The 13,695-nt window shown below is 44.1% G+C and overlaps 1 protein-coding gene across 4 annotated transcripts in view; it reads right to left on the bottom strand.

The window, feature by feature from the left end:
• aclya (ATP citrate lyase a) overlaps positions 1-13,695 on the bottom strand; it is a 29,935-nt gene that overhangs the window by 14,044 nt on the left and 2,196 nt on the right. For 2 of the 4 annotated variants that reach the window (XM_081711676.1, XM_081711675.1), the window contains exons 2-5: positions 13,401-13,580; positions 7,778-7,900; positions 717-779; positions 185-375 (exon numbers count right to left, since the gene is read on the bottom strand). In XM_081711676.1, coding sequence (XP_081567802.1) covers positions 185-375; positions 717-779; positions 7,778-7,900; positions 13,401-13,559 — 536 coding nt within the window. In that variant the 5' untranslated portion in view covers positions 13,560-13,580. Of the gene's footprint in view, positions 1-184; positions 376-716; positions 780-7,777; positions 7,901-13,400; positions 13,581-13,695 lie in introns of those variants that run through there. The other 2 variants (XM_035526641.2, XM_081711678.1) reach the window with 2 other exon arrangements.

Raw genomic sequence — 13,695 nt, 5'->3', positions numbered from 1 at the left:
ACAGCACAGAAAGCTATGTCTGATATCTGACTTCACAGAAACATTGGTTTTTACCATTTGATATCAGACTTCAGTTTTTTCACCCTTATACCACAGAATCAATTTCCCTCACTCAGTCCCATCTGTCTCTTTCCTAATGCCTAGGGTCACAGTCTGAGTCAGTCAGGTCTTCACTCTCACTTACTCCTTCTTGGCAGCAGGGGCATGGCTGAGGAGTTTCTGCCTGATGGGATCAGGGTGAAGCTTCTCATTCACGCCCACCAAGAGCTTCTGAGCTTTGGAGTCAACATCACCCACATCCACCCCTCCCTCATGATGGAACAGCAAGTAGTCACCCTCACGTGCCGCGTAGATACACACATAAAACTCCTCCTCCTGTGTAACAGGGACAGATGGGCACACAGACACACACACACACACACACACACACACACATCAGGAAATTACACAATCAGCTCTTAAAATGGTAAAAAAAGATGGTTGACTCCTCATTTAATGGAAAACATTTGCAATTATTGCATTATTTACAACTTGCTGTGACCCCAGCATAGCTTTACTAAATATGCATTATAGTGACTTAAGTCTATATAGGAAGGGACAAGCTTTGCTCTAGTTTGCATATTTTAAAACAGAACCAGGCTGTTTTGTTAAAGATCAAGTCTGTGTTCTTAAAAGCTCACTCCAAATTCCCTATGGAGAGTAATGCAGCTCTTTACTTGTTTGTGGGGAACAAATGGCTCTATGAGGAAGTTCTTCAGAAAACCTTTTGCCTTTCCCACCTGCAACAAGAAAACATGGGATATATTATAAATAGCCTACTACATACTACTACAGGCACCAGTATACTGTATATAGTGAGTGCAGTATGCAGTATACAACGAGTGCACTATGTATTAATAGTATGTAGTTGACCATTTCGAACAAAGCCATGGTTCAGGCACCAGAAAGCACAAGTTTATAGAGCACATTTACAATTACAAAAACCAACCAAAGTGATGCACATAGAAAAGAACAGAAGGAAACACAAGAAAATATGATAGATTGGGCATGTGTTTAACACTAAAATGAACTTCTGCCTGCTGGCCAGACAGCAGAGTCCCTTGCAGTCTTCAAACGCAGACTGAAGACCCATCTATTTGTGGAATATTTAAATGACCACTGACCCTGCTCCTATATTGACTAACTAAACTATTAGTTATTGTAGGGTATTGTTTATTACACTGACGTTGTCTAACAAACTCTAGTACTTATTGTTTATTGCACTTACCATTGTCCAAGTTAGATCTTATGTATTTTGTACTCTAGGCATCAGCATTGATCCCTGTATTTCTACAGTATTCTAGTTCATTGGACTATAACCTACTCTACTTGCTAGGATGTATTCTATGAGTAAATGATAAAGTACTTTTGTAAGTTGTTCTAAATAAGAGCATCTGCTAAATGCCATAAATGTAAACATAAATATAGGCTAAAACCATTCAACCAAAAGTACCCCAACAGCTAAATACCTCTTCAGCCTCAACTACCTCACAAGAAATTACATTTCTCATTTAAAGAGTTTAAGTTTCACAGAATACATTGTGTTATCAACGCTAAAAAGCCAAACAGCTGTTTTAAAACAAAAGAAAAGAAAACAATTTTTTTTTTAATCTGTATCCATTTTTTTTTTAATCGGGATCCATCCTATCCCTTTTTCTGAGGCCAGTTCATAGACAAGTTTCAGCATTTTGTGTAATCAGGCAAATTAATACTTGTTTGAGATCTCGGATGTTGTTCTGGCATCTGTTGGAGTCAGTATCCTAGTTTGGGGTCACAGCCCCTAGTGCTTTTATTAACATGGGCATCACTCTTGCCTTCACCTTCCATATCTTCTCTCTCTGCCTTCAGCCCTTGGTATTTCTTAAGCATCTCATGTTCCTTGGTCCTTGCCATCACTCAGGATTGCCCTCTTCGGTGGTTTTCCACCACTATTATATCCAGTAGGTTGGCCATTACCACGTTTGTCTGTACTGGGAAGTCCCACAGAATCTTAGCATTGTCATTTTCCATCACCTTTGGAGGTGTATCCCACTTAGACCTTGGAATGTCCTGCCCGTACTCGGCATAGATGTTTCTGTATTCCATACTAGCCACTTGGTTATGGTGTTCCATGTATGCTCTGCCTGCTAGCATCTTGCAACCCGCTGTTATGTGCTGGATTCTCTCAGGCGCATCTTTGCACAGCCTGCATCTGGGCTCCTGTCTGGTGTGGTAGATCCCAACCTCTATTGATCTCGTATTCAGAGCCTGTTTCTATGCTTCCATGATTGGTGCCTCTGTGCTGTCTTTCAGTCCAGCCTTTTCCAGCCATTGGTAGGAATTCTCCATATCACCCATTTCCACTATTTGCCAATGGTACGTACCATGGAGGGTTTTATCCTCCCATGATGGTTCCTGTTCCTCCTCATTTCCATCCTCCTCGGGTTTCTGGTGTCTGAGGTGCTTACTGAGCAATTCATCACTTGGTGCCATTATCCTGGTGTATTCCTGGACCTTAGTTGTTTCAGTGTAGGCATTGACATATCTGATGACTGGTAAGAATGTCGGTCCTGATAGCTGTTGATAGCTTGGATCTTGTTCTCCCCATTCAGCTGACTTCTCAGGACTTGTCTCACTCTTTGTAGGTCCTTCAGTATCAGGAATGTCTGGCCTTCCGTTAACAATTCAGGGATATCCATTAGCAGCTGGTTCTTTTGCACTTCTAGGTGTTCGTGGAGTGTCTTTAGCTTCTTCAGCCAGTAGACATGGACCATGTCAGTGCCTGGAGCTGTGCAGCTCTTCATACTTGGGACTCTTTCTTGGACGTCTGCTAGCGTGATGGTTACTGGACCCTCTTTTGTAAGGTTGCAGTGGTCTGCTCTTAGCCACCGGGCAATGTTGTTGTGATGTTCCTTTCTCTCATATGCTTTTCCATTATTGTCTCCAACCTTTGTGGGTCTGTTCTCATGTTATCCTGCCACTGAAAGTGGGAGAACATCCTGTTATTCTACTGGTTTCTAATTCTCTTGCATACCTCTTCAGGTGGGCAGCCAGAGAGCTGTTAATCTTTGCTTGGCAGTCTCCAAGGCATCAGGTATGGACAGCTTCTTGTACTTGTAATGTGCAATGCGCATCCTTCATTTCACACCTTTCTGCAGCTCAGGTTGCTGGCTAACTGCTCAGGTTGCTGGCTAACTTCTCCTCAACCCCCTCTCCACAGATGATGCACCTTGATGTTCATCTTGTAGCCAAGCATCTCAAGCATCACTGCTGTGGTGCATGTCTCACTGTGAGGGACCAACCACTGCTTGCACAGCTGATAAAAAAACCTCTGTTTGAAATGTTCTGTTTCTCTGGAAACTCTGTCTATAATTTTGAATATCTCTACACCTCTTACAGTAGTACACTGCAGTTACCTAGAATCTTCTTTGAATTTCCAAAAAAACACAAACATGGTAACAAGGAAGGATGAGAGGTGTGTGTGGTTGCAGAGTCTCCGAGTTCCATTTTTCATCTTCATGTCTTCGCGTTTTTGACGGATCCTGGTTTGTCTATCGAATCAAGCCTCACTTTGTTGTGGTATACTGGTTGAGCTTCACTAACTACAACTTTATATGACTACACTGCTGTGTGTTGCTGCCTGCTGCAATGCTACCTGTTGCATTCATGCTGGAACAGCCTAACAGGAGCTTTCCCTTTTCATCTTCCTGTCTGGCATTAACCTACTTCATCTGAGTAAGTTTCTACTCGCTCCTTGTCCTAAGGAGTAGATAAAACTGCCAGAGTCCAGCTTTGGACATTATAGTTCACCAATTTACACACCCTTGTAACTGGACATGCCTAATAAGCTATTCTCTCCTTCTGCTGATGTTCACCTGCCCCTGATGACATGACTGAGCCTCAACCCATCTCAGCTGCCATGGGTCCTCCCACCATGCCCTGATGCAGCCCCCACACCTCCACCCCAGCCAACTACTTCTGTTACCCATGACGGACATTCTCATGCAGGATCACACGATCAAACACACACAAAACCAGACTTGGCATTGGATTGCTTATTTCATCATTTTTATTATTATTTACTTAATTTTTCTCTCTTTCACTGCTTACTCTGCTCCTTATTGCTAATATTGTTACATTGTAATGTCCATTGTTGGCCAGAGGAGGATAGGCTTGGAGTCTTGGTTCCTCACAAGGTTTCTTCCTCTAGGGAGTTTCCTTGCCAGTCATCCTTGGCTTGCTCACTGGGAGCTTGGACTCGGACCTTTGTAAAGCTGCCTTGTGACAACTGTTTTAAAAAGTGCCATGTGTCATGAATGGCCACCCTCCTGGCGTCCCTGTTGTCATGCTTTCCTGCACTCTCTTATTCCAGTCCATAGTTTCGTTTTCACTGCGCCTCGTCTGCCCCGCCATTCCAGTCCATGCTTTGGTTCTCCCTGTTCTTGTGTTCACCTGAGTCCGTTTAAGGCATGATTGTTTTAGTAATTTTAAGCCTTGGTTTTGTCCTCTAGGTTGTCGGGTTATTTTGGTAAGTCATGCTCATTCTGTCCTGTTTCAATTCCTCTAGTTGTATTGTTGTCACCTGTGCTTTTCGTTTGTCTAGTTCAAGGGTTCTAACTCAGGGTCTTCCCCTTGCCCCTGTTCATTTTGTCCTTTGTGATTCTTTCCCTTGTTAATAAACTGCCCCCCCGCACACTCATTCTGCCTCATACTTGTTCTGATGGGAATCATTACACTATATAAATAAATTTGGTTTGATTAAAACTGTGTTGCTGGTGGCAGTGATCTGTAGGATAACATGGTTTATCTAACTGTGTCCGGGTGTTTGTGGCTGTGCTTCACTAATCAGCTTTTAGCTGCAGTGGCTGCAATGTGCATCCTGGGATTTATCAGTGACATTCGTCATGGGATTATTAGCGTCTCTGAAGCGTTTTCACTACTCAACGTGGCAATTTCCCATGCTGTTCCTGAAGTGCTTCAGCTGAAAGACAGGTACTACAGGCTTCCTCCTGTAGTGTTTTTTAACTGTCAACCTTGGATATTTGTCCATGCTACATGCACTGCGGCTTGTGTCCTTTACCTTTTGTGAACCGTAATCACTCCCAGACCTGAATGCATCCCTCGTAAATGGAGCCTAAATCATTGCTCTACTGCCCAGCGGTCAATTGACCACTCATCACTGCTGCAACTCCCTAGAACTACTGAATGATCTGTCATGCCTGTCCATTTCTTCAGTGCACATGAACACAAAGTTCACCTTATTTACTGTTCATTCACCCAACAACTTCCACTGAATGCCTCATTTTGAAAATATCGGGCTCAAAGCCCTTACTAATCTTATTGGTCTATTGCCCACCTAAATCTAGTTCCTTTACCGTTTTTCAATGAGCTGTCTGAATTGCTAGATGTACTTTGTCCATTATTCCCTTGACTGTTAGTTCTAAGACAAGGCTGACATCCACTCCACCAATATTGCCAACTTTTGCAGTAATTCAATTAATAAGCAGTTGCTGTTGCTACAATTAAAGTTGCTGCACCTTGCTTGTAATTTCCCTTTAACCCCTTCAACTGTCATCTGTAATGATTTTCTTTTTTAAACTTTCTTCAATGAAAAGGTTAACAACATTTACTCAAATTCTCACTTCTGCTGGCCCCTTTGATCTCACTCTGTCCTGCCCTCCTGTTAACCACCTTTCCTCTTTTCAGCAGGTCAGTGAGAGTTTTATAACCAGGATCATCATTGGCTCTAAAGCAACTACTTGTATTTTACACCCTCTGCCTGCTCCTCTGGTTAAAGCTTGCCAGCCTTCACTTTGCCCACTCATCACCTCAATCAAGGATTGGTCCTCCTAGATCTTACTGTGGAATTCGATACAGTCTGTCATGACAGATTGTTGCATAGGCTATAGTCCTGTACTGGTGTCACAATAGCTTGGTGTAGGTCATCTCACCGACAGGCAACAACTCTTGGCAGCTTCAGGTCAGATACTTCTGCTCTCGCTCATGGTGTCCCTTGGGGTTCAGTTCTTGGCCTCCCTTTCATAATCTACTTGCTTCCACTTGGTGATATCTGACTGCATGGTCTTCAGTTTCACAGTTATGCAGATGTCCAAGTTTACATCTGCACCAAGCCCCGTGATACACTGCCCCCTGACTCACTGATCAGGTCCCTGGTTCACATTAAAAACTGGATGGCTTTGAACTTTCTCAAACCTAATAGTAATAAATATGAAGCCACTCACAGCATCTCCTTCCACTCTCAAGAATATTGGACGAAACCCAGGATAGAGTGGGTTATCACGTCCTTTATGACTCCATAGCCTCTGTGACATCATAGACTGGAGGCCCACATTATCACCAAAATTGCCTTCTTACACCTTCACTCCCTGATTCAGTAGCTGAACTCCAATTCATGCTTTTATTACATCCAATCCAGACTAATGCAACTCCGGTTGGGCACCCTGCTAGTCTGCTTAAGAAGCTCCAATACGTACAGAATTCAGCGGCAAGAGTCATCATGCACACCAGATCATGGGGAACACAACCCAAGTAAACAAACAAACAAAAAAAACTACACTGGCTCCCGGTCCATTATCACATACAGTCTAAAATCTTACTCCTGGTTTTTAAAGCTTTACACGGTCTGGCTCATGTTTCCCTCTCTACTCTGTTGTCCAGACACAATCCCTCACGGTCACTTCGGTCTGATGATGCTTATTTGCTCCCTGTTGCTCCTGACAAACTACTCACATATGGTGATGAAGCTTTTAGTGTCGCAGGCCCAGCTATGGAACTCCATCCCCTTACACCTTAGTCTCTGCTCATCACTATCCACCTTCAAAAACATTTAAAAAGTTCAGATTGCTTTTCCTAATCTGTAAACCTTCTCATCATTGCCTCAATTTATTTTTTCATAGTTGTGCTTTGTCCTGCCATTATCCTACTGTAACTCTTGCCATCTCTTAATTTCTAATTATATTTTCATTTACCCACCAAGTTGCTCTTGTACTGTAATGTGTCCTTGAGCATCCTGAACGCAAACTTAAGCACAGCAACAAGCAAGAAAAGGAAAAAGGTGAACAGCACAATAAGGCAGCAGCCACTCTCATAGCTGCTGAAGCAGTAGCAATAATCAGTGTAGATGAACAAATGCAGCTTCAGTGTGTATGAGGATGAGTGGGTGTGTGAGCAAAGGTGACATTATGACAATATATCACTGGGTGTCAACAAATGGCTTTGTCCTTCATTCATGGCAAATGCATTTAATCTAGAGTGTTACAGAGGAAACCCAAAAGCCTCAGTGCTCAGAGGAAAAAGGGAAACAATTGGACAGCCATCCCAACATGCACATGGCTCCGGCTATAAATCAACAGGGCAATGCAGAATGAAAAGGTGATTTCAGAGTAGTGCGAGAGAAACAAGTGAAATTAAATGTGCACAGAACCCGAAGCCTTCGTCCTTTAAGTGCCTCCAGAGAGAGGAGCCAATCTAGAGCCATTTCATAACAGCAATGCAACAAAGGGGGTGGGTATCAAAATATTGGGCTAAAACAAACAGTCACAACCATACATGCACAAGAATGCACATATGAGCATAAAGTGAAGTCAGAGGGATGTTCAGACATTCTGATTCTTCAGAATGTTATTTGCAGCTAAATGCCATGTGGTTTCCTGATTTAGTGTCAGGGTGTGAGGCATCTTTTTTTTTTTTTTCCTGCTATATAAATAAAAGACGTGTACGTGTGTGCATGTCACCTTACCAAAGTCTCCTTCATAAGGCGGGGTTTGAGCCACTCCTTGACACCCTGCAAGTCAAGATCCACACCCACCAATCCCAGCTTCCCCCTGCGCTTGATCAGCTGATCTGGCTTCACAACCAATCGCTGTGGAAAGAAAACATATCTTGTACTCACAACTGCACAGGCTTATAAAATGTCCCTACTATGAGATAGAATTAATTATTGCAGATGTTAACTCCATCTGCTGGCTTAATTAGCAAGGCCAGGTCTGTGGAAAAAAAAATCCTTGACCCTTGGCTTGGACTTTTACTTTCTGAAACTAAACAAACTCTGAAACCCCATAAATCATTCAGTACCAAGTAGTAATAATAGCACCACTGACAAGGGGAGAAGGAAGTAGGGTAATGAAGGAGGAAGGGGCGGGGCAGGGCTGGGAGAGAGAACATTGATCTTATATCCCATTTTTTCCCCCCATTGATCTTATCCCATTCTCCCCCCCCCCCCCCAATTTTACATGAGACACCTGGCCATGAAGGCAGCTGTGCCTGTTAAAATGAAACATACAAAATACAACAGCTAATGAAACTCAAAGGCCTCTCAAGAAAACAAACGCAAGTCAACCACATTATGATACATTTATATCCACTGAAAAATGTAAGTACATCTAGTTTTAAATTTTACTGCTAGTTATTCCATGTCCAGGGTGCATAATAAAAAAAAATTAGCAATTTTCCCCAGATCTGTCAACCTGTGGGTGGCAAGTACTAAAACAAATGCAGTATCACTTTATATCTCAGATGAATCAAATCTCTGTATAATGGAGGATGACGCATGCATATACATCACACAAACATGCAGGAAATAGCATGTGAGTTTAGCATTTAAAATAAAACTAGATTTAATTCCAAGCTTCATGTTAAGCTCTCTCATCACATATATCCATAGATGACAAATATACTTATACGTGGTCAGTCTGTAATGACAATTATAACAAATACACTTTAAATGGTATACTTTGCAGTGATGTAAAAGAGATTCAAACTGCATTACAAAAAAGGCAGATTATGTGCTTTAGGAATTTGCCTCATTGCATTTTTTCTTTAATGAGCTTCATTAATTAATTTCACACAGTTTCTTAAAACAAGCTGAAGTCCTTGAAAGCCAGGCCCAATTAAAATCACCCTCAAGGATGAAACCCCAACCCTCATGGAGGAATTGTCATTTAATTTGTGTAAAATATCTGAAATAGATTTGAGCATATAATTTATTTACACCTGAGAATAATAAATCTTCAGTTGATGAAAGACTTATGTAACTTGAAATTCATGTAGAAAAAGTAGAATAAGTCTGCAACAAACACAAAAAGGTAAATTCACTCTCTCGGGTGTACCCATTTAATTAAATTTACGCACGCACGCGATCCCTTCACTGGCTTCCAGTAGCTGCACGCATCCAATTTAAAACCTTGATGCTTTCCTACAAAGCCAAAAATGGACCAGCCCCTCCAAATATGATGTCAGTGGTCAAAGCCTGATCTGTACCTCAAGTACTTCAAACCTCAAGTACTGCTCGGCTTGAAATACCATGTTTCAGGGCTAATGGAGACAAGCATGGAATCTATTCTCTGTCCTGGCTCCCAGATGGACTTCCTCTGGCTGTCCAGAGAGCACAGTCCCTTGCAGTCCAAATGCAGACTGAAGACCCAGCTATTTGTGGAATATTTAAATGACCACTGACCCTGCTCCTATGTTGACCAACTGAAACTAGTACTTGTAGGGTATTGTTTATTACAATGATGTTGACTAACAAACTTTAATATTTATTGTTTATTGCAATTTTCATTGTGCAAGATGGAGCTTATGCATTTTGTACTTCTAGGCATCAGCATTGATCCCTGTATGTCTACAGTATTCTAGTTCATTGGTATATTGGACTCTAACCTACTTTATCGGCTAAGATGTGTTCTATGAGGAAATGACAAAGCACTTTTGTAAGTCGCTCTGGATAGGAGCATCTGCTAAATGCTGTAAATGTAAATTCAATAACATCTGAATAAGATGTGAAATACAGATTTTCAAACTGAAGGGGAGATATCCACCACTATTTCATGCTCTGTATGCTTAGAGAGTTGCTCTGTCCCCTTTAGGTGCTACACGCCAGTCGGCAGACTCCAAATAGACCTAAAATCACTATCCAGGGTCTAAAACTGTTGAGTTTTTCAAGTAAAAAAATTCTTAAGTCACACAAAAGATGAACTCAAAACTTATATGAACACAAGCAATGGCATAGATATGAACAACATGCCATCAGATGTCCTGACTGATCCTTCCCTCATTTTTCCCCCTTGAAGCAAGCATGAGCGCATGGGTGAGTCAGACCTAATACGATTACCCACCAGCTTGGTTAGGAGTGTTTTTAGAGGCATACTGAGTGGAGCCATCTCTGCAGCTCAGTGATTAATGGAGATGAGAGTAATCTCTGCTACCTTTACTTAGCTCATGTTTCTGTGCTGGGCACTAAGGACTGCCAACCCTGACATCTTGCCTCCATCATGTCCCAGGATTGCCTGAGAAACAAAAAGGTTCTGAATTGATGCTTGATGGCCTTGAAAAAGGACATCAGTACAAATAGCTACACAAAGAGAAGAATGGAGAAAAGAAGCCTACAATTGCCCTTATGGGACAAAATATGATGGCCGATGGAGATCCTGCTGAGGGCGCGGGCACACCGAGCTCCCCTATCTAGCATCCTGCTAGCCAATGTTCAGTCTCTGGACAACAAGCTTGATGACCTCTGGGTCAGGTTAAAATTCCAGAGGAACATTCGGGACTGCAACCTCCTCTGCTTCACCGAGTCGTGGCTGAACCCAGCTGTACCGAGCCACGCTATCCAGCTGGCCGAGTTCTTCTTGGTTCACCGCATGGACAGGATGACAGTTTGGCCAAGTCGAGAGGCGGTGGAGTGTGCGATGGTAAACAACAGCTGGTGCAACAATGCCAATGTTACTCTCACCCGCTCCTGCTCACCCAATCTGGAGCTGCTCGACCCTCAAGTTTCGTCCTTCCCACTTTCCTTGGGAGTTCACCTCGGTCATCGTCAACACCGTGTACATCCCACCCCAGGTCAACATGGACACTGCACTGTGGGAACTTCATGAGGCTCTCACACAATTTCAGGCACAACACCAGGACGCTGTACTTATCATGGTTGGGGATTTCAACAGCGCTAACCTCAAATGTGCAGTGCCAAACCTTTACCAGCACATAGCCTTCCCCACCTGGGGAAATGGGACACTCAACCACTGCTACACCCCATACAAGGACAGCTATAAGGCACTAGCTCATCCACCGTTTGGTAGGTCAGACCATGCCGCCAACGTCCTCATGCCAAAATATAAACAAAGGCTGAAACGGGAAGCTCCAGTTCAGAGGGAAATCACGCGCTGGATGACATGGACTGGGACATGTTCCGGCACAGCACTGATGTCAGCAAGTTTACAGAGGCAGTAGTAGGGTAGGGTTTACTGGGAAACTGGTGGATGATACGATTCCAAGAGCCACCATCAAGACGTTTCCCAACCAGAAGCCCTGGGTGGACAAAACCATCCGCAAAGCTCTGAACTCTCGCACTGCTGCCTACAACGCGGGGATCATCAGCGGGAACATGGACGAGTACAAGTCATATGGAGTGCGCAGGGCGATGAGGGAGGTGAAGTGGCGCTACGGGAGGAAACTAGAGTCACAGTTCCAGCAGAGTGGCTCTAGATCCCTGTGGCAGGGACTACGGACAACTACAAGCGCCTACCCTCTGGACTGATGAGTGCGGATGAGTCTCTGGCGAACATTCTTCGCTTGCTTCGAGGCTACATCTAGCAGCGCTAATGCTAACAGCACTAGTGCTAACAACGCTAATGGTGCTATCGGTGCAGCCAATGGCGCATTTACAGAGCCCACCATAGAACAGCGCCCTCTCATCACGGAGAGTGACGTGGGGAGAGTGTTTAAAAGAGTGATTACTAGGAAGGTGGCAGGACCAGACGGTATCTGCGGGAGAGCCCTCAAAGCCTGCACAGACCAGTTAGCCCCGGGATTCACCAACACCTTCAATCTCTCCCTGACGCTCCCATCCAGCTTCAAGCGATTCACCATCATCCCCGTCCCAAAGAAACCTCAACCCTCTGGCCTCAATGACTACCGCCCTGTCACCCTCACATCAGTCATGATGAAGTGCTTTGAAAAAAGCTAGTCAGAGACTTCATCACATCTTCACTGCCAGCCTCCATGGACCCACTGCAGTTTGCATACTGCCACAACCACTCCACTGATGACGCAATTGCACATCTACTCCACACCACACTGACCCACCTGGACAAAGGGAGGGGTAATTATGTTAAAATGCTGTTTGTCGACTACAGTTCAGCATTTAACACCATCATCCCCTCCCTACTCACTACTAAGTTGGAAGCTCTAGGACTGCATACATCCCTGTGCGACTGGATCTCCAACTTCCTAACAGACAGACCACAATCAGTATGGTGGATGAGACAGTTGCACACCCCTCACCCTCAGCACTAGACCTCCTCAGGGTTGTGTCCTAAGCCCCCTGCTCTACTCACTGTACACCTATGACTGCACAGCTACTTCCAGCTCCACCATCATTGTCAAGTTTGCTGATGATACCGTCGTCATGGGCCTGATCTCGGGCAACGATGAGAGGGCCTACCTGGAGGAGATTAAAACACCTGGAAAATGTCAGCAAGACAAAGGAGCTGATTGTGGACTGCAGCAAGAAGCAGGAGTGGCACTATCAACCTGTGAGGATCAATGGAACCACAATGGAGAGAGCAGACAGTTTCAGATACCTTGGAGTTCATATCTCAGAGGACCTGTCCTGGTCCCACCACACCAACTCCCTGGCAAAGAAGGCTCGTCAGCGTCTTTACCACCTCAGATGCCCAAGAGACTTCAGACTGCCCTCCAAGGTACTGCGGAACTTCTACAACTGCACTATCGAGAGCATCCTCATGGGGAACATCACAGTCTGGTTTTGGAATAGCACCAAGCAGGACAGACAAGCACTCCAGAGGGTGGTGCATTCAGCAGAGTGCATCACTCATACAAACTTCCTAACCTGCAGAGCATCTATTACAAGCGGTGCCAGACCAAGGCCAGGAGGATTGTGAAGGACCCCACCCATCCCAACAATAGGCTCTCCTCTCTGAGGTCAGGGAAGTACTTTCGCTCCCTGAAGACCAAGACAGAGAGACTGAAGAGGAGCTTCTTCCTACAGGCCATTCAGGCCCTGAATCAGAGCAACTGAAACTGTGGGGACCACCACCACCACCACGTGACAATCTGTAAATTTGTAAACTGGAATTGTACATTGTGTACATACACGTACATCCATATATACATTGTTGTGTATATATAACAAACAAATATATATCCATCCTTATGCACACCTGTTTCTTTCCTCAGTTTGGACAGACCATTCAAAACCATTTCACTGCGAGTTATACCATGTATGACTATGTACGTGCCAGTTTATGTGCTAGGGCTAAGGGTAGCTGAACACCCACATTCTGCATGATGGCAAAGAGACTTGAGATTCCCTAAACCCCCCACCCCCACCCCATCACACCTACCTCAGTCAGGAGCCATGGATGATCCTGGACAAGCTGGCCCCAGTCTGTGGCCGCAGTGACATTAGCATAGCGGAAACGGTTCTGTACAACGGCCGTGGTACAGATATACTTGTAGAGGAACTCTTTCCCTGTCTGCTCAGAGATTGCCTTTGCTGACATGCTAATAGCTTACACAGAGCTCTAGAGAGATGGAGAAAGCAACAGGTTCTGTGTCAGAATAAGGTTCAAATACATTAATAACAAAAGGACATAAGGCTTTACACAGGTCTCATGCACACACGGACAAAGACAGTGC

This window comes from Electrophorus electricus, chromosome 3 (genome assembly GCF_041902795.1).
Source record: "Electrophorus electricus isolate QZ-2024a chromosome 3, ASM4190279v1, whole genome shotgun sequence".
NCBI classification, from domain to species: Eukaryota; Metazoa; Chordata; class Actinopteri; order Gymnotiformes; family Gymnotidae; genus Electrophorus; species Electrophorus electricus.
The sequence above is the reverse complement of the archived record's forward strand: the minus strand, read 5'-3'. Positions and strand labels throughout refer to the sequence as shown.